Below are 26,820 nucleotides of genomic sequence, written 5' to 3'. Positions count from 1 at the left end.
TCAGAATTTTTTTATACTTTGTCACAAGCTTTTAGACTTTCTGGACTACACTGCTGAAGCACAAAACATAGAGATTGCTGTTTTGTAGAGACAAGTGTTCACCTACTAGTCAGTTTGTTTTTTTGTCTGTGTTCCTGGAGTAATGGAAACATGTCAGAATTACTAATCTGAGTCTATATAATTTTCTTTCAACATTTGTGTGTAACTTTGAACCTTGTCTTTGAAAGGCTGAGCAGTCTCAGATGGTGATGCCTTGACATTTTATATTAAGATCAGACATCGCAGGCTGAAGCCGACCTTCTGCCATGCTGCTGTAGGGAGTCTTTCCTATATGCGTTGTAGTAACAACGGCTTAGTCAGACCTGAATAAGGAAGCTTGTGTTGGAACAACTTCAGCAATAAATTAAATTGTATATCTGAAATAGCTGAAAATCAAGCTTGTCTGCTTCCTCCCTACTCAGTCCTTTTGTTCTAAGACTTAACTAAGGACCTGTGATGGATGGCAGCGTTCTCAAGTGACACAGTAAGACCTTCATTGGGGCCTGCCGTTCACATTAGTGATGTTCTCTGGAAGCATTTGAGTGCTGCATTCCTGAAAATGTTTCATTAGGTGCCTAAATAGAAACTGGATTATTGTACAAGTCCAGCCTTCTACCCTTTGTGCTGTGCTTATAGATGATACTGCCACGGGCCTTGTGTGCCTCCCTTCCTGGGCACTTGCTTTTTTGCGATCTTGATGAAGACAGGACATCGTAACACAGTGATGATAATGCTTACTCAAATTGAATTATTTAAGCTCCTAGAACACTTATATTAGCCAGCAATTGAATGGATACAGGAGGAGATGAGATGATTGCTTGTTTACAGACCTCACTGCTCAAAAAAGTCAATGAATCTCACCTACCTAGGACGGGAAGACAACATCGAGATCCAGCAACCTTCTACAAACAGTAAAAGGCTTTCTACTAATTAGACTTCAGAAGGTCTAAAAAGGAGACTTTTCAAATGTCTTACACTTTATACAAGATTACCATATCAATTACAGGGAGGCCTTTCCCATTCCTCTTTATGCAAACTTTTCCACTGCTCTGTTCACAATAGGAATTTTTTTTTGTTCAGGAGTGAAATTGAAGAGAGGGAAATACTCTTTTGGTAGAAATTCTTGTGTAATTTGACATCAGCTGCAGCGTTTCAGTTTTAAACTTTGTGCTGCTCTGTGTCTTACGAGCTAAACAATTTTTTTCATGTATCCCTTAGATTTCTCATGGGTAAAATGATGTGAAAAACTTACTTTGATCAGCTGTATCCTATAGCACAAGGTTATCTCGTATGTTGCAAGTTTTCTTCTATGAAACCATGGTTTCCTTCAGCTCAAGTAATGGTGGTTGGTGTATAGGTTTTACCATTGTCCAGCACAATTTGAGTTATTTTCTCTTAACCTCTAACTTACACTGAAACTTTTTAATGCTGTAGAGGTATGTAACAAATTGCTTTTGGTTCTTGTTTTGAAGTTCAGCTGAAATATTCTCTTGAAACTTGCTTATGATGGCATTTGTCTTAAGTGTGGTTCTAGTGACTGTTCTTCTAACTTACTGCAAAGTGTTCAAATAGTGTAGCAAACATGCATGACTCCTCTTTTTTTTTTAATCACTTGTATATTTATGCACAGCATGAAGCTTCAATAAAATATCATGGTAGCTTTTTTTTTTAAAAAAAAAATGCCTTAGGGTTATTTTTTTTGTCCTATCCAGGTTTCTGTTCCAGAAAAGATCTAAGTTGTTTCTAAAATCAAGATGGGACAAATAGGAATGAACTAAAGCAGATTTTTTTTAAGATTGTAGAATAATAAATGAGGTAGGTATTTACCAAATAAATCACTGAATATAAAGCCCTTAAACCCACCCTACAGCTAACTGTTAATGGGGTTATACAAAGACAGATGGAAACTAGTCTCTAAACCTTGAAAATACATGTTACAGAACAATAAATACCCCTAAACTATCAGTACTAATGACTGCATCATGTCAAGCAGCTTCTGCTTTTTTCTTTCCATAGTAGCTTGGCCCTTTCCCCATGTTATTGTCATCAAAATGGGGGAAAACACTGGAGGTGACAGTTTCCTCTTTTGTAAAGAAAAGCAAATTATTATAGTCCTATAATAATAACATACACTACTGAAGTAGAACAAATACATCTTACTGCCTTAATGGTTTATGTGGTTACCAGGGGAGTGGGGTATTTTTTTTCCAGACATAAAGACAGGCTGTCTTCATCACCCTGAGGAATTTGGCCATTTCAAAATGTCACAGCAACACATGATATCTGAATACAAGCCAAATATGGAAACCATTGATCAGCAAGTCTAAAGCATTTGCTTTTAAATGAGCATAAAACTTAAAGATTCAAACCAGCATTGTAAATAGCTAGGTGTTTGGCCTGGCCTTACTAAGTGCAGCTCTGTGTAAAAGAGACTGGAACTGATGCAAATCCTCTGCTTTGGAGGAGCTGAGCCTTTCGACGAGCCTGAAGAGTGATGCTCAAGTTAAGGCAGAACTTCTCTATTTCCTCCCTGCAGAGCCCACACACAGTCCTCTGGGGTAGTACACCTCATTGCTCTTAACACAGGCTACACAGGTTGCTAGAGCTGAACCATGTTTTTAGCTGTAACCACTATCTACCAGAAATTTGTTGCAGCTGGTTAAGTATGTTTGCATCTATCAGTTCCAGCTCTGAGAATGTCTGCTCTTTAAGTATCTGAATAGAGTCAAGTACTGAACAGGTAGTCATCTACAGCATTAACTTGACTGTTAAGAAGCAGAGGAAAGCTCAGTCACAATTACTTACAAGAAAAATAGCCCCCTTCCAAATTCCAAGCAATTTAAAAGCCCAATGTTTTGGTAGTTAGTCATACATTTCAATGTAACACTGAAGTACTTTTGCAGTTCAACTGGTTTTGTGATTACTACCACTGTACTCTTCCTGCATTATTCTCAAAGCATGAAGTGATCACAGTTGTAATTCTGCAGTCAGAAAAAGGAAACCCATATGAAAATTCCAGAAATTAGGTTGGAAAAAGACTACAAACAACAAGTGTTTCTCAGAGACAAATGTATCTGAATGTGATTTCAGGAACATGGGTGCAGGTTTTCCAGCACTACACAGAGACAATTCTTCAAGTGTTACTTTTAAGTCAGTTTTACATAAATATCCGTATGTAGTTTGACTCTTACAAGACTTGTTTCCAGCCCCCCTGGCTCCCTGCAAGTTTCCTGTTCAGGCAGTCTTTGTGTTTTATTTTGTGAATCATATTTTGCACAGAATGTTTATCAGTGCATTATGAGAGTAAATATAAAGTCTTGATCATTTAATACCTCAGGATCTGTCATTTCAATATATAACTTGACATTTTTAATAACTAAATGGAAAAAAAAAACCCTTCCAGTTGTTCAATATATATGAAGCCTCATGATGTCAAGGACTGGTTTCTTTTTCCTATAGTAGATCAATTAAATTTCCTATAAATTTTCATGCTCATTAAACTTGGTTTATTTCAGATACTTTTAAAAAGATTCCAGTGAATGCTGCCTGTATTTAAGCTTTTAGAAGTTAAAGAAGTAACTCTTTAGAACATAAATATTTGTCTTACTGCAAAGCTATCTTCTTCCTTTGGAAGTCCAATCTTGCAGCCTCTGCACTGACTACACTCTAGGTAACCGAGGAAATTCTTTTCTAGAAGTATTTAGATAGAAGTGGCTCCAGAGCACCTTTGTAGTAAACCAGTACTTTCAGCTCATTATAAAGTGTGGCATGCACACAAACTCAATCCCCTTTACTTGAAGAAGCACACAGTTCTCAGAGAATAATGTTTTACTACGATTTATAATAAAAACCATTTACAGCATCTCTGTGAAAAATAATGCCATTTTGAGACTGGCACAGATGTTCTCCTTTATCAAAGAGGAAGCTAATGTAAAATCTTTTCTTTTTTCCTTGAAGACTTCATAAAGCAATTTAAACATTTAAAAAAAAAGGTCTCTTTAAAAAGTCTACTTTACACAACACTGACAAATCAGCATGCATGCAAACTTATTTAAACCGGACCAGCAGTGCTTGAATTAACCTTTAAAAAAATAATAATCATCATCACATGAAGAGAGAAGGTGAAGGTAACTTTGCCTACACAAGAAGTCCTTTGGATATTACCATTCAATAAGCCTGAACTCTGCTAGCAATGGTAGGTGGTCAGAAGAGTTATTTTCATTGGGAAGACCATTAACAGTCCAAAGATCTTGCTCTGTTAGAAGCGCCAGCCTGCCAAGAAGTTTCAGACCTCCATGAAAAGAATCCTCTGCTCCTGGTTTAAAAAAAAAAAAAAAGTGGAAATGTTCATCAGTGTGGGCTAGAAATCACATATTCATACATATGCAGAAGGAAGAAAACAGTATGGCAGAAATAATCTGAAGTCATTATTGTTCCAGGCAAAATCACCAATAAGGTCGTTCAGAAATTCTTCGTGTTCACTATTACTGTCACAGTAGAACTTATAATCCGTAGAGCTCACAGTACTCAGAAAGACACTACCCCTCCATTTTGTGGAGGGATAAATTGAGGTAGAAAGGGATTTACAATATTCATTGTAACTCCCCTGAAAAACCCTCACACAATTCAGTCCTATACTACAGCACAACAGCATTGCTCAACAGAGCTGACACTTGCAAAATTAAGCATCTTTTTAGAGTTCCTGGTTCACATAACATTTTATTTCTGTATCCTCAAGCACAGCTTCTCTAGCAGGCAAGTCACACAGGAACTCTTGCTCATGAGGATGGAAGCCTTCTGGCATTTCCCTTACTAACTGTTCATCGTAAGAAAGGGATCTTCCTCCATTATTTCCCGCTACCTATTCCTATAATCGCCTAAAACAAACAAAAAAAACCCCAAGGACAAAAAAATCCCCCACAACACACACACAAGAAACACCATATTGTTCATGGAAGACAGGAAGATGACTCACAGCCTTGCTATTATTAAACCTTATTATTACACTATACTTAAAATATTTGTGTCCTCCTTAAAAAAAAAAAAAAACAACAAACCTGAGAAAACCATCAGCAGCAGAGTAACAAGTAAAGAAATTCTATTGAGAACAAGATCCTTCCATGATGTGTCAAACTTTTAGAGTTCTTGAGCTATCTACTTGAGCGAGACGACTATTCAGCAACCTTAGCTATTGCCTTCAGAGCACAGAAATTATTTTGAGCAGGTCAAGTGCTTTCAGGACCAGCACAAATGGCAGCTGTAACTTTGACAAAAATATTTTCTGTATGAAAGTGATGAGCAATTTCAGAACTTCCTGGCTGAACCTGGTACCAGCTTACCAGTAGGTATATTTTAAAGGATTATCAAGCAACTGTTGAACTCGGATAGTTCAACAGCTTCACTTCTTTGCCATCTGCCAGCTTTCCAGTTCTCTAACAATGTAGCAGCTCGTTACTGCTGCTCTGAAGAAAAGCTTTTTTACTGCAAAGATGTCTCGGTAGCTCTAGAGCACAGGTCCGCCCAGCTCTTGAGCCAAATTTATCATTTGGCACAGCACCTGCATGTCTACAAAGGAGCAGTTTGTTGTTACAGAGGGCTTGGTCTGCATGCAGTGATTAATGTCAGCTCAGAGCACTCTGGAACCAGCAAAACTGAGTCCTGCAGAACCCTGCTTTCAAAGCAAATCCTGAATACCACACCAAATACTGGGCCAAGCATGACACAGACTAAAGCACGAAAACTTTTAAGAAAACCCAAACCTTTTAAATAGAAAAAAAAAAGCAATCAGTCAGCCTAGACCACATTTAATACTCACTTGTTCAGACTTTGACAACTTTTAATACAGAGGCCCAGGTCAGCAGAAAACTGAAAATCCAGACTATTACTTAGTTTCTAAGAACTAATGAATAAAAACTACACCAGTTTAAACTACTTGCAGAATTCAAGTTTGGTCCCATTCTGTACTCTGATGTGGGGTGAAGAATCTATTTGAAAAACAAGTGCAAAAAGAAAACAGTACTACAGCTCTGCTGGGGCAATGATGGTGCAACAAAAATATATAAGCAGATGCGTTAGGATTAAATTTTGCACAAGGATGTGCTCTGAAATCACACAGCACTCTTAAATCACACAGCATTCAGAAGTCATTTAGATATTTCTCATCCTAGTTTTTTCAGTCAAAGCTTTTATGTCTGTATTGTGAAGCTTTTGTATTTTATATTTTACACTAAGATAGCATTTACTGTGCATGTTATGACAAATGAGACTTTCACTCAATGAATTTTAACAATCTAGTCTCAAGGAATGAGAGATGAAGGTGGTATTTTCATTTCACATACTGAAAACAATGTTAATTGATAAAAATCAGTTGCAATCTACAGTGGGAGCAGGAATGGAATCCAGGTTTCTTTGTTCCAGGTTCTGCAGAGCCATTTATCTGATAACACTGCACTGTGCAATGACCTTTGACGATGGCATAAAACACAGAACTACTGATGACACGGAAAGTGCACTGCTCAGAAGTATCCATGGTAAGAGCACAAATGCAGTAAAGGACAGCACTGTGCTAGCCATCAAGAAATACACCCGCAGAGGTACCATGTCTTTCTTGCACCATCTGGTGAGTTTTAGCTGCAACTGCAATCAAGAGAGTGACAACTGGGCATGTGCAAGTGACTGCTCTCAGAGCAAAAGCCACAGAGGTCATTTACTTGACAGACATTACATCAGGACTATCTGAAAAGTAACTTTCTAAGAAACAGTTCATTTATAAGTTTTAATGCACATCATAAATTGCCATTCACCATTTTGTTGATTAGATGATTACAAATACTGCTTTCTTGTCGGTCCAGCTGCTAAGGTCCTGCATGAGTTCCTGACACCAGTATTTCTCAGGTGCTACTCACATTGCTCTTTTCTGTAGCCTCAGCTCTTTTCTCCCTGCTGAGATGGCAACTACAGGAATGTTCAGTTAGGTGAAAGTTTGCCCTGTGTGGCACTACAAGTCCAACTGTGGTGAGTCGACAAGGCCAGCCACGTTTCTCAGATGACAGCTGACATTCAGAGCAGCACCACGAACCTCTGAGGTGCTTCATACGGATTAAATTATCACTACATTTCCCTTAGAACAGCATCCGAATATTCCCATTTAGCGTTTATGAAAAATAATTAAAAGTTGGTTTCTTTACCTGGCTGGGCAGCAGTATCATCATTTGCTGCAGAATAGAAAATATAATCCACAGTGACAGCACTTCGGGAGTGACAAGTTGTTACTTCTGGTATCCCAGTTTCAGAAAAGTAATGAGAATAGACTGAAGACAATTTAAAATGGTGCTGCAATTTTGAAGACAACCTAAACAGGAATCAAAGAAAATAATTTTATTTTCTTGTCTTTCCTGGAAAGAAAAAGCAATGAATAAATACCAAATAGTTCCTGGTTACAAACAAAATGAGTTATCTGGATATGCAAACTAGCATTGCTCTCATGCAATCAATCCCACAGCCTTTTGTGTTAGTGGTCTAAACCTCTGAAGGGAAAATGCAGGCAGCTTTTTCAAGTAAAAGGCAGATACCTAAAAGCCTATGAAAACTGGCTTAACTGACACTTCAAATATGCATAGCTTTCACCTCCATCTACACTTTGTAAGATTTCACATGCATCCTCATTCAGCAACCTCTCCCTGACACATCGGTAGAAGTGTCTGTGAGAGCAGCTTACATGAAAGCAACAAACTATGAACTCATCTAACCAGGCCCTTCAGCATATAGAGAAATTAAGATTTTTAGGGTTTTTTCTCCCCTAAACTAAAGCAATCAAGTGTTTTCAAGTTAGGCTATGCCTAATCTTCTTTCTTCCAGTCAGGTTCCCATTTTGTCTCTCCCCATCATCTGTCAGTCTGTTCCTCTTCAGTTCAGCCCATCTTGTCTCACCTGGTTTTTCAATCTTGAAAGCAAACTGCAAAACCGCACCTTTCAGCAAAAGAACTCTTCTCTCCCTCCCAGCCATTTGCTCCCATCAGCTCTGCAAATCATCCATCCCTCAGCTGTACCTGCCTCACGTTGCATGGTTGCATGTTAAACCTGAGCTGCAACGTGTTCTGGTTAAAAACCAAGCAATTAAAAAAAAAAATTTCAGCATGTCACCTGCCTGATTTAGAGAAGACTGACAAACATGCCAGTTGGCACAACACAGAAGGGCAGTCATTTCTGCTCTTGTTACATGACATCCTTTTTAAGATGAGACAAAAAACCCTGTAAGCCATGTTCACTATGTGGCATGCTATGGATTTACACAGTAGAATAGGGCTTCCTGTCTTGTTATCTACTACTTTTCTCAGAAACCCCATTACTTAGCTTTTTGATCACCAAGCATTTTAATGTAACTATCTGCAGTGATACCAAGATCTCATTTCTGATAAGAAATGGCTGACTTGCAGCCTGACATCACACGTACACAGTTAGGGCAATTTCCTTCTATGCCTTACTTTATATGCCTTTACCAGTTTGGTAAATGCAAGTATGTTCTTTCAAAAAGCAGCTACATTCTTCTTCTCAGCAGTCTAGTGGTGGCTTCCTCCTTCAGTTTAATAAGCAAATGTTTTGATCCGAGTAAGAGTTGTACTACCAAATCCCTAATACTCCAAGTTTCTGGGACTGAAAGAACTTAAATTCTCCCACAGAACTCTTGACAAGGAAGATTTTATGATCTTTCCAGTTCCCTTCCCTCCTTTATCCCAATTTCACATTGTATTATAGGATTTTACTAGCATCCATAAACTAGCATCTCAAAAAACAGTAGAGAGAAGTGCCAACACTTAAGCAGCTGGACAACACTGGGGTTTTTTTGTGGATCCGCCCTCCCCCCCCCCAGCATGGTTTCTGCAAGTTCACAGCTTTCCTACAATGTCACTACACAGCAGAATATTCTGTTTATGTAACAAAAAAAAAATGTGAGAAGCATTCTTTTAATATGCAGACAGAAAGTACCCTCTAAACAGTACTGACACCTTGCCTCTGCATTCTGAAATAACATCTGCAAGTTCCCACAAGAACACACATTCCTCCATTACTTCCAGTTCTAGTCTTTTGCAGTCTGATCAGCCTTTTCATGTTTAAATGGAAGATGACTTTTTGCCAGATGGGCAGACTGAGTTGGGTGAGCATCTTGTATCGATGTCTGGAATCACATACAAGTTTGGTCTAAAAACAAAACAAACCCCCAAAACTAGGAACCAGTCAAGGGCTTCCATTTTTCCCCCCCAATGCATACTTTTCAGATGCTATTACAATCTCCTGAGTGTTGTCCAGTTTTGCTGCTTCCAATTTTTCTCCTGTAAAATAAAAATGCATTCAATTTACATTTAAAAATAGGATGTAGGTGAGACCAGTATTGAAGAGCTACAGAAAAGAAAATATCTTTAAGTACACTGATTTTTTGCAGCAAGCAAGATACAATTCACAAAGCTAGATTAAATTCTGCTGTTCCATTAGTAAGAATCCTTCCAAAGACTCTTTCAAATTATGTCCCATTCATTTAAAATTGTTTTTTTCTGTCAAAGAAAAAATGGTGGATGAAAGATGTAGTAATATTCAGCAAGGAATCACTTGCTTTTCCCACTTGTTCCATAAAGTGCTTGCACTAGACTACATAAACACTGAAGCAGAATGTAGGTTCATGCTACATGTGTGCTGCATTCCTCCATCTCTCCTTTCCCAGTCACAGCACAACTGGCTTTCATGATGCACACAAAGTAGTTTAAATATTACACACCAGCTCTTGAATGGCAATTTCTAACTATTATCTTCTAAGATTCAAATTTGCAAATGCTTATGTGAACAAATAACTTTACACTCTAATGAGCCCAACAAGGAAGTTTTGCAAGCTCGACTCACTGGTTTTCCCCCACTAGAATAGATCATCTGTTTTTCAGTGCTACCTGAATGGTATTTTCAAAGGACCACAAAATTCATCAACCTAGAAACTGACCTGCATTTTCTTCTTTTCGTTGCTGTTTTATTTCATATACACAGTTTTGCGAAATACCTAATTTTTTTGGCCAAATTGGAATAGATAAGATTCTTTGTCCCCTTGGAAACTGTTCTTGTCCAGAGACCTAGAGAAGACAACATGAGCTTTTTTCAGACAGAAATATGATTAAAAAAAAAAACTGAAATGTAATTTTTGTAGTTTAACAGTTTTAAGCAAAAAACAACCCCACCCCCCTAGAATAAAGCTTTTATAATGGCTTGTCAAATGTCTGTAAAAATAATAACACCCCTTATGTACACACCCTTTGTTTACTCTTACCAAGTTTTTTGCAGCTACCCAATTTTTCAAGATAGTTCTTTTGTCACTAAGCTGAGAGACTACCAAGAACAGTTTTAGCAACATAACAGGACTGAGTATATACAGCTCCCTAGGAAACACTTGCTTTATCTTCACGATGCTTATTCTCCTGGGAGCAAGTCAAGTCAAAGCAGCGCTTGAAACAACCACCCACTAGGAACAAATACCAGTGGGGCTATTTTTTCATGTTTTCTCATTGTATGTACTCCAGTTACGTTCTATTAAATAGCATTTGACACGTCCAACAACTACATACTAGTGCTTACAACAAAAAATATCTAACCTGGAACAGTTTCGGTTCAGCATCTAATTGCATTTTTGCGTTTGCAATTATTCTAGCCACTGTAATTCAAAGTTTATCTAAAATAAAGAGTCATCTTCCCATGGAGTACACAGTAGGTATTTGATTAAGTAGTTATTTTATCCTACTTAAACACTGGGACACTTAAACACAGTGATACAATCATCCTGTGGATAACTACCTTTCAAGAACAGTTAATTTGTTTGTAAGTTTTTAATTTGAGAATGCTAGAAGCGGATACAGTATTCTGTAAGACACAGCTAACATACCCAAGCTTATTTTAGTAACTCCACAGTAACTTTCGCTTTGCAGACTGCATAAAGGACACTAAGATTGGTACTTCAATGGAAATAATCACAAGCCCAGCTATGGCATGTTAGCATCACTCAAATATTTCTCTTTAATCAGTATTAACCTTTTTTGGGTTTTTTTGGTGAGAAGTGAAAAGCATAGCCTACCTTCCCTATAGCAAGTCCTTCATAATTTAACTTTCCTTCCTTTACAAATCTGTACAACGGAGAACCAGGAACAGAATTGAAGTCACCACAGATGATAATTGGACAGAAGGTACCATCCTTCTGAGGGGCAACACTAGCAATCTCTGCCAGGAGCATTGCAAGTTGGGTCAGTTTGATGTCCCCTCGCCTTGGGTTATACAGCAGATGTGTATTGGCTATACAGATTGGAGCATTAGTTTTAGAGTCAAATCTAGGCTGCAAAAGCAACACCAGTCCAACGTTGTCCCTGTCCAAAAGGGGAATATCATGGCGAAAAAATTCCACAGGGTTTGATGAGATCAGGCTAAATTTGGAAGTTTTGAAGCAGATAGCACAGCCATCAGGTTTTCTCCCTGTCCTCATTTTATACTCACAGTGATACCCTGCAAGAAAGGCAATTAAAAACATAAAATACCATTGTATAAATAGATTTTTTTTTTTTTAATTAGAAAAGCCTCACACTACTTCTCTCACATGGCAGTCAACACCCAGTCTGAAGTACCAAAGACTATGTAAAGTTCACATAGAAAAGTGAAGACAAGAGACTTTCCATCCTGTCTAGCTTCAGTTTAGATACTACAGGAAACCTGGTCTAGTACCTTTTGTGACGTGTAAGCATCTACATAGTTTAAGATACCAGGCAAGTTCTTCTCTCCTTGTGTGGAAAGAAACCCAAACCAAAACAAACAAACCTCACAAGACACATAAAAGTGGACTTGTGTATTGAAGTTTTTCTTCTGGATGTTACCACAATGGTTTAGGAATAATACCAGTGAAGCATTCCAATCAAAAGCAATAATCACTATAAGTCATAAATCACTGTCTAAAATGATTCACAGAACAAAGGTCTCAAACATATTTACAACAGTTATGTAATTAACCAGTTAGCAGCAAGAGGCAAGCTTTCAACATGGGAAACTGAGACAGTTATCAAATGATAATATCGGAGTTCAAACAAGCCCACCCGAAAATAGTAATTTGCCAAGTTCTTCAAAATCGGCGTTTCACTCTACATAAAATAATGAGACCTCACCCATGTAAGAAAAAACTAATGATCTTGAAACAGTATCTAGTTTTTGCCATTTTAAAATGCTTCTCTGCCCAGCCCATGCCATATGAATTCAAGAAGTACAGCCCCATGAAGTGGAGCGAGTCGACCTCCGAGCTCACACCAGTGCTGGAACAGAGGATTCCCACTCCTCTCTCCCAGCTCCAGGCCATGTGTTCCTGCCACTTTTTGTGGCACTTACTCTTAACTCAGTAAACCAACAGAAAACTAATCCAGGAAAATAAAATTAGTCTGGAGAGCACTCTGCTGGACTGGTGGGTTTCAGCAGGGTAAAGGTCTAGTGAGTGCCAGAACTAGCCCAGGAGAAGGGGCAGGACATGCACCTGGGAGTAGGGAGGGGAAAAGGAAGAGCTACAGTGAGCTCCAGATCCTCATGTATAGCAGCAGGAAGCTCAGTTGCCCACATGAGCCTGGCCTTACAGTGTTGTTTCACATTTCAAGTGGAAATAAATCAGTACTGCTGTTACCCTATCTTCTTGACAAACACTCAATTCTGGGAGCTAGACTGTCACCAACTAACCAAGAAAGAAAAAAAAGTATGAGCCCACTCGTGCTCCTTGAACTGCCTCCTCCTGGCATCAGACAAGTACCAGTGCCAGGAAGAGAGCGGGGCCTTGGGACTGGCAGGAGGTGTAGGGCACAAAAGATTTAGATCAGTTTAAACCACCATGGAATCACACCCCCAGCAGCATGTTCCTTACCATAAATTCACATGGGAGAGTGATAAGACAGTGCTATTCAGGCTGACTGACAGTACTAGTATAAAAACTAACGAATACAAACTGACCATGGTTAGTGCTGATATTTGGAAGGTTTCAAGCCAGAAAAAACATACCCTAGAAAAGCTATCCAACAGAATACTGGTAGAAAACACTAACGTAGTTTCAAGAGAGCACTTGATGGATTTGCAAAAGAGGGTACACAACTTTGTTGCATGTGATGGCAGGAGACTTGATTCTATAATCTAAGAGGTTTTTTTGAGGAAAATAGCGCTGGGGCAGGGGAGAAGACAATGTATTGGTCATAAGAGTTTCATCATACCCAGGGATTCCAAACTTGACTTGATCTCTGTTCTATAGTGGTCTTCTTGGACTTCTTGTAAACAGAGTACCTAAGGCAAAAGTTTACAATTAAAAAGTATTAGTAAGTAAGTCAAAATATTACTGTATTAGGTATTAAGAAAAAAAAAATTCAGAGGCTTTTTGCCTCCATAATCCCATGAAAGGATTCACTCTCATATAAAAAATGCTCCTTAGGATTGTGAAGAAGGCCCCAATTCCTCCCACCCTTTCTCAGACAGACATACATTTTCAGATGTGAAATTAAATTTAATCAAAATAGTGACCTGCTAATACATTCTCAGCAGTTTAGGAGAGGGCTAAATGCCAGAGCAGTGGGATGAAGAGGCCAAGGGCATGCTTTTCATTGACTACAGCGTGAACAAGTTTCCGTATTATGACAACCTGAACCAAAGATCAACCTCAAAAGACTCCATTAAGAGTGTTCTGAGCATCTTGTAGCCTTCTCCCTGCACACTGCAGTAACACACAAACACCCTGGGACTCTGACAAAGGACTGAGTTCCTGAAGGGTGATGCGTTAGCACTGCATGCTGAACTGCAGCAACAGGCTTCACTTACCCAGCTGACACTAGCTTATTCAAGGTCTCAAAGGAGAGCCAAATCTCAAGCAATATTCTGAAGTCTCTGCTTCACTTTAAGGTTACAGTTCAAAACAATGAATCAGTTAAAAGCTCGTGTCCTTTAGCAAGAACTTCCTCTGCACAAGGGGCACCTGCATCTACTAGGGTCTGTGAGCAGCTGCTCGTCATGACTCGATGCACGCAATACAAGGCGTCGCCTCTTTACCCCAGTGCTGCAGTTGTGTGGCTCTGCAGACCTCAGCAAGTACCCTGAACTGAATTGCTCTTTGCTACAGGGGATGGCTTTGGCTCCAGCCCTTCCACGCTGGAGAACTGTCTGTTACCACTGGTAGCACCAGGCATACCCTCACCAGAGTCCCTCTGCCCAATTCTACTCCCAGAAAGCCCACCAATGTATCTCACTGTAAAGATACATATATACAGTATGTATAAATTTATGAGGAAGAAAGGAAGAGCTTGAAGGGGACTCTAATTTCCAGCTTCCTGGCTATGTACTAACATAACTGCATTTTTCAAATGGTACAAGGCAGTTTTTCTGTGGCTTCCCTACTACAACTACTTTGATTTTTTCAATACTGTTTTCTGACACAAACAGGTTGGATTCTATCACCAAACTTTTATTGGCCTGAACAATGACCGAAGCAAAAAGTTTACTGACTTGACTTCCTGATTAAGATTAACAATAAGTGATGTGCCCTCAGAAACAAAAAACCCAACAACCAGCCAAGAACAGTGAAGTATTTTTTCACACCCCAACATAAACAGAAGTTCAGAGTTATGTCTTAGTAAAGAACAGCACACTTGTTCACAAGCCAAATGGTGCAGAATACCAGATGAAGAGAGAAATGAACACCTCAGAGGAATACTTTTGGATCAGAGTCTCACATGAGTGCTACTAATGCCTGCATCATTCTCTCAACCTTGAACATTAATCTCAAGAAAACTGATATCCACATAGTAGTCTCATCACTCCAGTCCTCATACAATCAAAAAAATAAAACATTTGAGTCTGCCTTCCAAATAAAGGATTCAGACATAAGTTCTCCATTACCTGGTCTAACAAATGGCTCTGAAGGATTAGCAGCCAGATTTTAGAAACGGTCTTTTGATTCACCGAGTATACAGACACTTGGTGTAACTACTACTGAAAACAAATATGAAGTCAAAAGTCACACACGGGGAAGTTAGAAAGTGCCAGTCCTGGAGGTTGCCTTAATTTGACTCTCCTGTGTGCATGCATACTATTTTTCCTCCACAAAAACCTGGAGTGCAAGATTAAGTGTTTGCGAATAACGACCAAGTATTCAACCTTGCACGGCCTTTGTGCTAAGTAACTTATGCCACAATTAAAGAGAGAGCCTCCAGCTCCGGAGCTTCCTAAGCTGTACAGTCCCAGAAGCTGAGACTATCCTGGAGAAAGGTGCCCTGTTCTCCTACTCTAAGCCTTTACCATTAGCTACTGTTACAAACATGACATTAGACTAGGTAGACCTTTGGTCTATGCAAGTGTAGCTGTTCTTATGTTCAATGCCTTATTTACAGCACTCAAGTGTGCTCTAAGCACAGACTGAGAAAGATTATGTGAAGAAAGAAGATTTTGGAATGATAAAAAAAAGTTGCAGTGTATCAGCAGAACATCAAAGGCATGTCAAAAAAGACCATTCCGGGAAGTTATGGATCAAAAAAAGGCAACTAGGAGTGATACATGCTGTAGAGTTTGCCTTTGCTGTAAGTTCAGATCGCACAGAATACACTAATTGCATAAGCATAAATCAAAACTACTGTTAAGCATGACATAACTAAAAGCTCAGTTGGATTCACTAGACAGCCCACCTATCAAAATGAAGAACAGCAAGAATTTGCTATTCCAGTTTATCAGTTCTTAAGAAATATCCACACAGTCATTTTCTACTCACATCTGCATCCAGCTGTTTGATTTCTTGTAGAATGTTGGGAAATCTGTATGTCCAGATTAACAATCGTTTCCTGCAGTGTTTGTACAGGTGAGAGTTATCTTCTAACAAATTCTGTGAGAGGATATTGTAGGACATGACTGTAAAATCAAATTTTGCCTCACTTTCTGTATTGCTTTGGTCAGTTTCTTTATTTTCAAAGATTTTCATTGTTCTACTGTGCTGACAGAAATATTCCCAGTGTCTTTTGATGGTTCCTGTTCAAAGCACATGAAGCAGAGAAAGTTATGTAATACACCATGAAACTTCTTACTGCTCTTAGAAATCATTCTACTGACAATGAGTTGTCTTTCAAATGGCTTAAACAATTCTAAAAGCTCATTTGATTAGCAGTGATTTACACCCTCTGTTTCAGATGAGCTTTATATAAGCATCAGTAAAAAACCAAAACCATTATATGCCCTGGATTTCAAACTGCTTTGAAATTAGGAAACTGTTCTAAGGAGATCATTGCAGTCAGATTACATCACTCTGCTCCCTGTAGAAAGGCTGTCAAACTGGTAAGCCAAATCCAATCTGTTGACATAGACTTACACCACCTTCTGCCACTACCTCCTCAGTGAAGATGGGGTATGTCAGTCTGGGATACACCCTTCAGAGCAACATATGGGCATCCTGCTGATCTCTCTATCCCTGACTGACAAAGGGGTCTAAATCAAACAAAGGATTCACCTCTAGCCTGCGTGCAGTCTGACAAACTCAGCCATAAGCTGCAATAGGGTCCATTACAGGGGTCCCAAAACAGATAATGAACCTGATTTCCCTCAGTGAGGCTGAGAAATTAAAAAATTAATAAGCCTCAGAATTACCAAGAACTTCTGAAAAGGCTTACTTTGCCTTTCTGCCGTTCCCAGTTTCATACTTACTATTAGTATCATTATATGAAGGTTTGTAAGAATATAGCTGCCCATCATTAAGCATCCAATTATTTTTCAGATACATATTTCTCCACTTACAAAACTCATGAACAAAGATGCTTTTCAGCTATGTCCCAACTCATCTGGGAGCGTGCCGAGGTCCAGTTATCTGTGCTATCAACTAGTGGCAGACTGTACATAGCTCTTAGCATCTGCCCTATTTGGATAGTAAATTTCATCACTGTGCTTACATTATTCAGGATTTTATCTAGTATTCGTAATGAATACAGCAAGGCTTTAAGTACTGTTTCTATAGGGGCAGAGAGGCCACATTGCTCCTCAGCAGGTATCTTTAACTACTGTCACCTTACAATACGCAAACAAAAGATAACTAGGAAGGACCACAATGCTAACTACTCTCTGAGATAAAGGTATGTCAAAATGTACTTGCTAAGGGGGTTAAGAGAGGACTCGGCAACAAAGGCACACAGCAAACTCCCTTTCTTCAGCTCCTGAAGATGGATATGATGTTTCTAAGCCTTATGGATATTTGTGTCCAAAAAACCCCTTGGGATGCTGACGGCATCCATCACCCTTTTCAGCCATAATACAACTTCCAGTTTATTTTGTTAAGGAGCAATTTATGCAAGTGGGGGCCAATTTTGACTGTGCCCCTCTATCTGTTTCACAGTAGACAAAAACTGTAAATATCCACAATACTCAGTAAAACATTTGGATGCTATGTAGAAGATTACATCTGTAATAAGCTGAATCAGACACTTCCAAGTTTCATGAAAGTCTGTTACTGAGTTGGGTAGACATCTCTGCACTTCTTACTGTATTTATCTGGATAAGCACATTTGCTGTTTGCTTTGCCAGTCATGGTCTGACACAAAGCTTGCTAACATGCCAGTGGCAGAATACAGTTGTAAAAACAAAACCACACAGTCACACTGGAAGCAAACATCATTAAATCTCAGTCCATTAATTCTCAGTTATCTAGGTCACAGATAACTCAACTGCCTTGGAAAGAAGCCAGTTCAGGTCCAGTAGGGCTTATGAGCTCAGGTACAACACAGGGAACAAAGCTATACAACTGCCAGCCCAGCTCAGCCCTATAGCAAGTTGGCAAAATCTTTTTGCTTTAAAAGAGTCCTCAAGTTAACAGATCTGATCTGGCAACAGATACCCGAGAGAGAGATGTCTGAACCAAGCTCAGGACCCCCCAGCTGGGCAATCCCTTGCATAATTGACCGTGTTCTACCACCAAGCGCAGTGAACCCAATTCTGGCACACTGTTTGACAGCACAAAATACATGTTTATGGACTAAACAGCACTACACTGTAATATGTTTAAGACCGATGTTTTCTTGAGAGAGTTATCAAGAAAAAGAGTAACTCAAGAGGTACAGGCAATATTGCTTATACCTTCTTAGATGTGTTTAGCATTACAAATAAATAAGGAAAACGAGCAAAGAGCACCTTTTACCTTTCTTGCTGCTATGTTTTTCTTCATTCTGTGCTACAGAAAGACACAATGCTTCCTTCTGATTTAAGAAGTTTGTTTCTTCTTCAGGAGTTGAAGCATCATGCTGGCCACTGAGTCTTCTCTTCTTTGTCAATGGTTCTTCTCCCTCAGATTTCATACTGCGGTTAGGTAGGTGAAAGCAAGAACTTGGTGTGAAGTTATCAAGCTGCCAGTTAGAGTTCTGAAATTGCCTCCAAGGTCCAAAAAACGGAGGGAGCCTCCAGTTTGCTGAGAAGTCAACTGGAACAGGAAGTGGAAACGAGGCCCAGGGATACTGTCCAGCCCATCTCATACAGCTGGAAACTCGGCTGTTCAAGGTGAGCATCTGAGAACCATTCCAGTGGGCGATCCAGTCTCTGCCCAGCCTCTGCACATGACGGGGCAGCATGGAGTGTCTACCAAACAAAGTGCAGATTTCATTACTTACACACAACTACATCCACCTGTAGAAGACTGTAGATGCAAGTCATCCTGGTCATGACTTATACAAGATATTCTTTCTCTACAAGTTAACACATACAAGATATTCAAACCTTTTTAGATACATACAACATATTTAAACCTTTATCTAAATGATATGCAAAGTGGGACTTTACAAAGCAATCTTGTATCTTTTTTCCCCCCTCAGATTTACAAATGCCATTTAATTTCCAAACTCTATCCATCTGAATAACTACGTATAATTTATTTTCTGCCTTGTTGAATTCAACTATCAGATCTTTCAAGTGCTCAGTGGAATGACCTTTACAAAAGGCCAATTTTGCATGCTGCATTAACTTTGTAATAAGCCTATCTGAACGGGATCAGAAAACCACTTTCCTTCATGCAGTCAGAAATTTGTTTAAAAAGCCACTGACTTGGCTCAAACCGCAAAGCCATCAAGACAGGGAAACAGAAGTATTAACACTTGTGCCATCTCTGGCACCAGCTCATAGAGTAAATTTGTACTCTTATTTGTTTTCCAGTTGGGAAAACCGCATCTTAGTGATTAAAGCCATGAAAACAAAGTGTTTTTTTTTCCTTTTTTCCAGAAAAAACATCAATAAAACCCGAGTCTCAACAAAAATGCAGTAAGGAAGGCTGAGTGACATCAATCTGTCTCAGCTTCCTCATTGTTTAAATAAGAAGGCATATTTTGAGCTTACAAGCAAAAAGACATCAATGCTTGGTATGCATGAAGTTCAACTAGAGTGAGAACCTCCTAGCTGCTATACAGCCTAGCGAATAAGTCTAAATACAACTTTCAGCAAAACCAGCTTGTCCTGAAACAGCAGTTTCCACCACGACGCACCAGAAGTAGCTTGAGAGCCACACAAGCAAAACACACGCCAGGGCATCACGGTGCAGCCGAGAGGAAGGGGCGCTTCTCCTTTGCAAAGGCCTCCCGAAACACCCGCTTTACGGAGAAGCGCTGAAAAAAGGCTCCCTTCCTAAACAGCCCGCCCCAGGCGAGCGCTTCCCCACAACCACCTACAGCCGGCAATGAAAAACCCCAAGCCCGCGCTGTGTTTTGTTTACCGCGGCCCTGCTCTGGCTAATGGCGGCTACTGAAAACAAGTGACTGTCAATCACCCCCCGCCCGGGCCGGGGGCTCAGCTCCCGCGGCAGCGGCCAGGCCGCTCCCCGGCCCCCCACACCCAGCCGGGACGCGGGGCTCGCCATCAGCGGGCTCTTCCAACGCCGCCGGGGCCGCGCCAGCCGCGGGGAGCCCCCGCACAGCCCGCCTCGGCCTGCGCTGCCGCCGGGCAGCCGCCGGGACGCGGAGGGGCGCAGGGCCGGCTGCCGCCGCACAGCCCCCGGCAGCTGCCCCGCGGCTCCGCGCACGACGGCGCCCAGGCGGCTGCCGGGCCGGGCTGGGCCGACCCCGGCCGGGACCCCGCGGCCCCCCGACCCCGGCGCGGGCGTTTACCTGCCGGCGGGCCCGGGTGCGGGCCCGGCCCAGGGGGGGCCCGCTGTCGGCTCCGCGCAGCCCCGGCACCCCCAGAGGGGGTCATCCCAGGGCAGCGCCAGCTCCGCGCTCCACCCGCCGCGCCGCCGGCCCAGCCGCTTACCCCGCACGGGCGGCGGCTACGCCGCGCCCTGCGCCCGCTCGCTCCTGGGACTTGTAGTCCGAGGGGCCGGCGCCTCGCCCCCGCAGCCATATTTGATCCGGGAGGCCGCCGCCGAAGCCAGGCCGCCATCTTGGGCTAGGGCGGGGTGGCGGCCCGGGAGCCCGTTTGGCTGCGGGCGGCCTGGCGGGTGCCTCTGGCCCCGCGGAGGGGCCTGCTCCGGGGGCGCTGCGAAAGCGGGTTGTAGGCTGCTTCATTTCAGACTTTTGTTTCTTTTAAATTGACGTAACACTGTGCTAATGCAGTAGTTTCCATACGCGGCCTTCTCCCTGGCATGACTGTGTTGAAAGGGCTAAACCTCTGACAACACCTGACCCAGGTAGTTTTAGTTATTGCTGAAGCAGAGCAGATAAATAGGACCGATATTTCGAAGAATGTGACTCCTTGTCTGGCACAATTAAAACAGATCTTAAGCTCGTTAGGCTTACTAAAGCACTGATAACATAGACTCAGGACACCTGTGCCAAGATGAGCACTCAAGGAACTGGTTTCGTAACCTTCCAAGGCTGAAGGACTGATGAGCGAATTCAATGACCATATGGACAAACGAGGCCCAAAGTTCAGCCAGTGGGCAAGTGAGGAGGACTATCGGAGACCACCGGAGGACCCCCGAAGACCACCAACGAGGACAACTATGACTGCGGATCGGACATTTGCATATGTTAATGAGTTCCAGGAAATCTCATGTTTATGTATATGAATTCTCTGAAATCCTGTGAATATGTACGACTTCATAATCTTTGGACGTTTGCCAAATCATTGGAGCGCTCATGGTGGAACGATCCCCAGTGCTGCCCAGTGCTGCAATAAAGGATGCCTGCTTGATAGTAACTTTGTTGCTGTTGAGTTTTATTTTGGGAACTTTCCGATTGCTCCGTTTCCTCCTATGGAGAGGTTCGGACTTTGAAGAATAGTATCTGTGAATTTTTGTATCAGTGTGTCCCCCTCAGGGTCAAAGGGTCTCAGTGGAGAGCTGCCATGTGTCTCAAGGTGCCATTTCAGGGCAGCAGCACCATGTTTGCAGAAAGACAAACCCCACTCACCTAAGACAGTATTTTAACATTCTCAGGTTAAAATGCACCTGGAGACACTCTGAAAGTGGCTATTGCCCCTATGCCACCTGAGGAGACATGGCCTGAGGGACGGGTGGGAGACCTGCCTGCCCTGCAGGCCCTGCTGATGGACCCACCGCTACGTGCCAGCTGCATAAACAATCCTCTCTCTGTCCATGTTGCACGAATAAGCAGTTAAAATGCCTTCTTGAGGTCTTCTGAGGACAGAGTAAATGCTAGCTCCATTTACTGCAAGGAAATGTAGTACAAAGCATATGAAATATGATAGTGCTGAATAGTGCAGATGCTGTGCAGGAACTGTAATCAAGTAAAATACGGTTTCTCTGCATTCCCTTTACTTGTGTCATAAAAGTGGCTTTAAATAACAATAATTTTAAGGTTTTCCCAAGAGTGGTAGGGAAGACTGGAACTGGAGTAAGTTAGGCAATGTGTCAAATCCACTTTGGGTTTTCAACTTCTTGGGTGCAAGTTACTGACTGGCAAAAGGTAAAAATACACATCCATTTTCTGTTAGTTTCTTCGCAATGTAATAAGAGAGCAAAGCTACTAGCTCCATAATACATGGGTAGTAAAAGCTCTCCTGACTATATTTTCCAGACCTATGTTATTTTTGTAATTTGTGCTTTTCTATATTTTTGAAGTATTCTTATACAGTAGATATATTTCTAAGATAGAAGACAGTAAGCCATAGCTATAGCAACAACAACAACTGCTGTGATTTTTAGGAGCAGAGGGAATCTTCCCACGGAATGCAGTTATTTTCTGTATTGTGACCTGCATAAGACACTCAAGTTACTCCGTCACTTCAAAGGTTTTTACGTAATAGTAATCTCAGTAGTGATGCTGGAAAAAGGGAAGGGGTGAAGCTTTGGGCTTTTTTAAGACAAACCTTAATGAAAAGGAAAATATGCTGATAAGCATAAAAATTACTTGTGTAACAGACAAAATAGAAGATAAGAAAAAGATTAACCTATTAGTATGATGCAAATTGTTTCTCATCTCAATGTTGCTATTATTTCTTGCCTTGACCTAGGAAAGTCTTAATAAGCCAGTAACACTTAATTGTGGATTGTTTACTCTCCTCTAATTATTATTTTGTGTATATAGGTTGGCTATAACATGTTAAGAGATATTCTTCAAAACAGGTATCTCCAAATTCTGATTTGTACCAGAAGCCAAATTATTTTATGAGTCATTTGAGCTTTCAAAACTCGCTAGTGAATGGAGACTACTGACTCACTGAGGGATGTTTTGATTGATTATACTGCACATAAGAACAGCCACAGTGGTTCAGATCAATGGTCCAGTGAGCTCATTTTCCTGCTTTCTAAAAGCGGCTAGCAGCAGATGCCTAGAGACGTGCAGGGGCTGGGCAAACTTCAGATGAACACTCTCCCTACCTCTAGCTGTTTTCAGCTCAGTAGATTTCCTAAGCTTGATGTGTTTGTCTATTTAGTTACTCTCAGTGACTCTCTCCCCCAAGAACTTGAATTTGTGAACTTTCTGCATCAGCAACATCCTTTGACAAGAGTCATGCAGGTCTAGTAGTCATTATGTGAAGAACTATTTTATTATTATTAATTTTATGACCTCATTCATACCAGCTTCACTGGCCTCTGGGTCTTGTGTTAAGAGAGCCTGAACAATCCATCCCCATCCATCTTCTCCATGCCACTCATGATTTCATGGAACACTATCCTGTCCCCTCACGTTAGTCCTTCTTCCATGCTGAAAAATCTCAGACTACTCCATTGTTCCGCATGAAGAAGCTACTCCATATAGCTGATCATTTCTATTGTCCTCCTTGGTTCAGCCATGGAGTTATACAGTTATACAGTTGCAATATACTCTTCTCTGTCTTGTTCTCTACTCCTCCTGCTTCTTCTCCCTTCCTCCTCCCACCAAATTGCTAACTTTTGAGTTAGATGGCATTTCAAGACAGAATTTTTTCTCAGAAGATGCATCAACTGGCTATTGAAATTTAAATTAGATCTATTATATAATTTATCAGGGATTAGTCAATGATGGCTTCAGTCCCATTGATTTCTGTTTATACCATTAAAACCTCAGAACTACTACATCTTATGAGACGTTACAAGCAAGTGCTGCTTCATAAGCAAATTTATACCAGAACTGGTTGCCTAACCATGTTATTACACTAGAGGGTTATATAAGTTGCATGATGTATCAAATAATTAGTATACCATGCTAGAAAATCTTCCTTGTTTACTTGAGCAAGTGTATTTTCAGCCAGCTGTTTGTTTTTTGGATGTGATGCCACTACATCTGAGTAGCTGCAAGCTTCCTACAGCTAAAATTAGAGATGAGAATAAAAAAGTATCCTTGAGACCATTCTGTCCAACCCCTTAATTTCCTATCTAAACAAACCTCAGATTAGGGTCCCTCATTTGCACATTAAAACTACTCCAAACAGAAGATCTCTTCTTGGAAAGTCCCTTTCAATGAAACTTCAGTTGCAAACAGTCACTAACTAATGGAGTTTGATGCATATCTTTTAGCTTTGGGACTTAGAAATTTGCTTTGGAAGAATGATGATCAAGACCAAATTATCTCTGAGGTGCTCCTTTTGATAGTTACTTCCATGAAGTTAGATGCACCAACACCTTCTCAAAAGATGTAAAAGACATACTCTTCCTCTCTCAGAAGGTAAATGAGAGTGCAGGTGAGCTTCTAACAATCAATATCCTCTTTCTTCCCCATTCCTTAATGTATGGGAAATGTTCCCCATGCAAAATAGACTAGACCTATCAAGCAATTCGTAGAGATAAAAAGGATAAAGAATCTTTCTAGTAACTTGATAGCTGGGAAAGTCAAAGTAATTAAAACGAGAGACAGGATGCTATAAAACTCACATTTGGACTGTTTCTATCCTATGACATGTTAGGAAGGGTCATTGTGTTCTCCCACAGAAAATGACCTTTCTCTGGGACAGCACTATTCAAAGAAGCAGCTGTATCTGGATGCTAGAACGCTTCTATTGGAGCTCCTCTGACCTGACTTTGCTAGGCTCTCCAGGATTGTCAAATCAACTGGTTTTCGTCCGACCAGCCCTGGGAGGGGAACAGCTGGCCCACTCATGCCTGTTTCCCTGACTCTGCATGTTTGCAGGACCTACTTGCCTCTGGTATGCAGGTTGGAATTCCCATTATAATGAGATACAAATTGAGTGAGGGCAATGTCAAAATTAAAAGTAACAGTAATCTTGTAATCACCAGGAATAAGGATGAGGTGAAACTGTGGCAGTGCTTCCAAACAGTGTCACATTTAAACTGCTTAGAGAGAGTCAACAGTGAGCTTGTGCTTCCAGATCTGTAGAACTGAATCTGATCTACAACTCAGAAAACAAATGTGATTATAGAAGACGACCTTTCATTTACATAGCAATAATTGGGAATGTTGTAAAGATTCACAATGCAGTTCAGTCATCCTCAAAGGAGAGACGCTTACTATGAGCTTCAGTACAAGTCTCTCATCTTTTACAAAGAAATGCACTTATGTATTTTTCTTTATGTCAAAGACCGGCATGAGACCAGTGATATTAATAACCTGGTAATGAAAAGCTGTTTTTTTAACATCTACTATTAAATGAATGAAAACACAGTGATAAAAAAAAAGAAAATAATCTTAACAGTTTATATAATCCGAAGTGTGATCTCTATTTGTATAGACCTACGTTGGTATAGATCCCACTACAGCCAAGTAATTGAAGGTACCTGTAATCTTACAAAAGGAGAACGTCTTGCAGCACAAAGTTGCGCTCCTTCGAACTGAAGCAATGCACCTCAAACCCTGGAGAGTTTCCTCACAGCAAAACGTTTCACAGACCTGTGTGCACATGAGAGCCCATCTGCAGGGAGAAGTCCAGGTACAGCTTAAAGAACCTGGAGAAGACGCGAAAACACAAAGCATGGCGATTCAGTAACTGTCGAAATTGCCCTTCTGTTAAGATTCCTCTTTAAAATCTGTGAGTCGTTTCTGCGTTACAGGCCTTTAGATGTAGGGCAGCATATCTCAAAACAGCCCACGGGAAATGCTGGAAGCGGTGTACCATCTCTACCAGCGGAAGGTCTTGCTACAGATTTATGGATGCCATGGGACACCCGTATTGGAAAGGGGCTCGGTGGTCACTGCTGAGCGTCAATCCCTCCTCACAGCCATGCCCTACCAGAGCACCTTGAACAGGACCGGACTGCCGCCGGGCTGGATGCTGTGACCATGACACCTTGGCCTCACCTACGCCATGAAGCCTTCCAGGCTCCCGCAAAGGCGGCCGCATCCAAGCCGCCTGTTAGGAACCGGGGATCCTCAAACCCGGCAGCGGGAAGCGGTGTGGGAGGCGGGGGGAGAGGGCCCGGCCAGGCCGGGGGCCGAGGGCCGGGGGCCGCCCAGCACCGCTCGGCACCGCCGCCGCGCCCGCCTCGGCCCAGCCGCCAGACACCCACCGCAGCCCCTCACGGCGGGCGGCGGGGCGGAGGCCGCGGCCGGGCGGGGCTCCCCGCGGCGGGGCGGGCCCGGCCAGGCCCCCGGCACCGCCCGGGCGGGGCGGGGCGTTCCTGGGCGCCGCTTCCGCCTGGGTCGGGCCCCGGCGCGGCGGCGGCGGCGTTGCGGCGGGGGGCAGCATGCTGAGCCCGCGGGAGCGCGGCGGGGACCTGGCCCGCTTCTACACGGTGACGGAGCCGCGGCGGCACCCCCGCGGGCACACCGTCTACAAGGTCACGGCGCGGGTGAGTCAGCGCCCGCCGGGCCCCGGCCCCCGGCCCCGGCCTCAGCCCCCGCCCCGGCCTCGGCCTCCTCCGTGCCGGCTGCCCGGGGCGCCGCGGGCCGCCGCCCTGCCCTCACCCTGCCCTCGCCCTGCCCTCGCCGCGCCCCTCGCCTGCTGGGGTCCCCGCGGCCGGCCTGCCTGCTGTTTGGTCTTTAAAGCCGCCGGTGCGTGCGGGACAGAGCCTGCGGCTGGGTGCCGGCGGGGATCCGGGCAGCCCTGCGCGGATCGGCCCGTCGCGACGTGGAAGCCCCCAGCGGGGGCGCGGGTGGGAGGGAGGGAAGGCTGGGGCACGGCGGCCTGTCCGGAGCGGAGCCGCGGTCCCCTCCTGCAAACCCGTCACTGCACGGAACGTTGTCATTGCCTCAAACGCGCTTTCGATTAACTGCCAGTTTCTTCCCTGTTTGTTGCGGGGAGTACCAGAATAGCTTAAAATCAAACAACTGTCTTTCCCCCCCCCCCCCCCCCCCCGCCCCCCGCTCTTCTCCCCAAAACCTCTTTGAGTAGGGTGCAGCGAAATTGCTCTGTCTTCCCACCTGCCCCGTAGCGCAGTCGGCTCCGGAGGAGAAATGGGGGAGCAGAGTACGT

General features: G+C 42.4%; 2 protein-coding genes across 8 annotated transcripts in view; one reads left to right on the top strand and one right to left on the bottom strand.

Moving 5' to 3' along the window:
- Window positions 1-3,912: 3,912 nt before the first annotated feature.
- ANGEL2 (angel homolog 2) lies at window positions 3,913-21,442 on the bottom strand. 3 transcript variants are annotated; one of them, XM_075707227.1, is made up of 9 exons: window positions 21,423-21,442; window positions 18,233-18,666; window positions 15,830-16,083; window positions 13,293-13,362; window positions 11,144-11,565; window positions 10,025-10,151; window positions 9,308-9,368; window positions 7,227-7,390; window positions 3,913-4,354 (listed from the first exon to the last, which is right to left on the bottom strand). In XM_075707227.1, the coding sequence occupies exons 1-9, from the start codon at window positions 21,440-21,442 to the stop codon at window positions 4,200-4,202; spliced, it is 1,707 nt and encodes a 568-aa protein (XP_075563342.1). In that variant the 3' UTR covers window positions 3,913-4,199. The 3 variants fall into 3 exon arrangements, with proteins under 3 accessions (XP_075563342.1, XP_075563343.1, XP_075563344.1); XM_075707228.1 differs by lacking the exon at window positions 21,423-21,442 and having other exon boundaries at window positions 10,082-10,151; window positions 18,233-18,659; XM_075707229.1 differs by lacking the exon at window positions 21,423-21,442 and having other exon boundaries at window positions 18,226-18,307.
- A 4,650-nt stretch (window positions 21,443-26,092) lies between these two features.
- The window catches only part of RPS6KC1 (ribosomal protein S6 kinase C1), a 91,867-nt gene continuing 91,139 nt past the window's right edge, over window positions 26,093-26,820 (top strand). For all 5 annotated transcript variants that reach the window (XM_075707260.1, XM_075707267.1, XM_075707264.1 and 2 more), the window contains exon 1: window positions 26,093-26,197. In XM_075707260.1, coding sequence (XP_075563375.1) covers window positions 26,093-26,197 — 105 coding nt within the window. The remainder of the gene's footprint in view (window positions 26,198-26,820) is intronic.

Source organism: Pelecanus crispus, chromosome 3 (genome assembly GCF_030463565.1).
Source record: "Pelecanus crispus isolate bPelCri1 chromosome 3, bPelCri1.pri, whole genome shotgun sequence".
NCBI lineage: Eukaryota > Metazoa > Chordata > Aves > Pelecaniformes > Pelecanidae > Pelecanus > Pelecanus crispus.
Note: the sequence above shows the minus strand (reverse complement) of the source record. Positions and strands in the feature narration are given on the sequence as shown.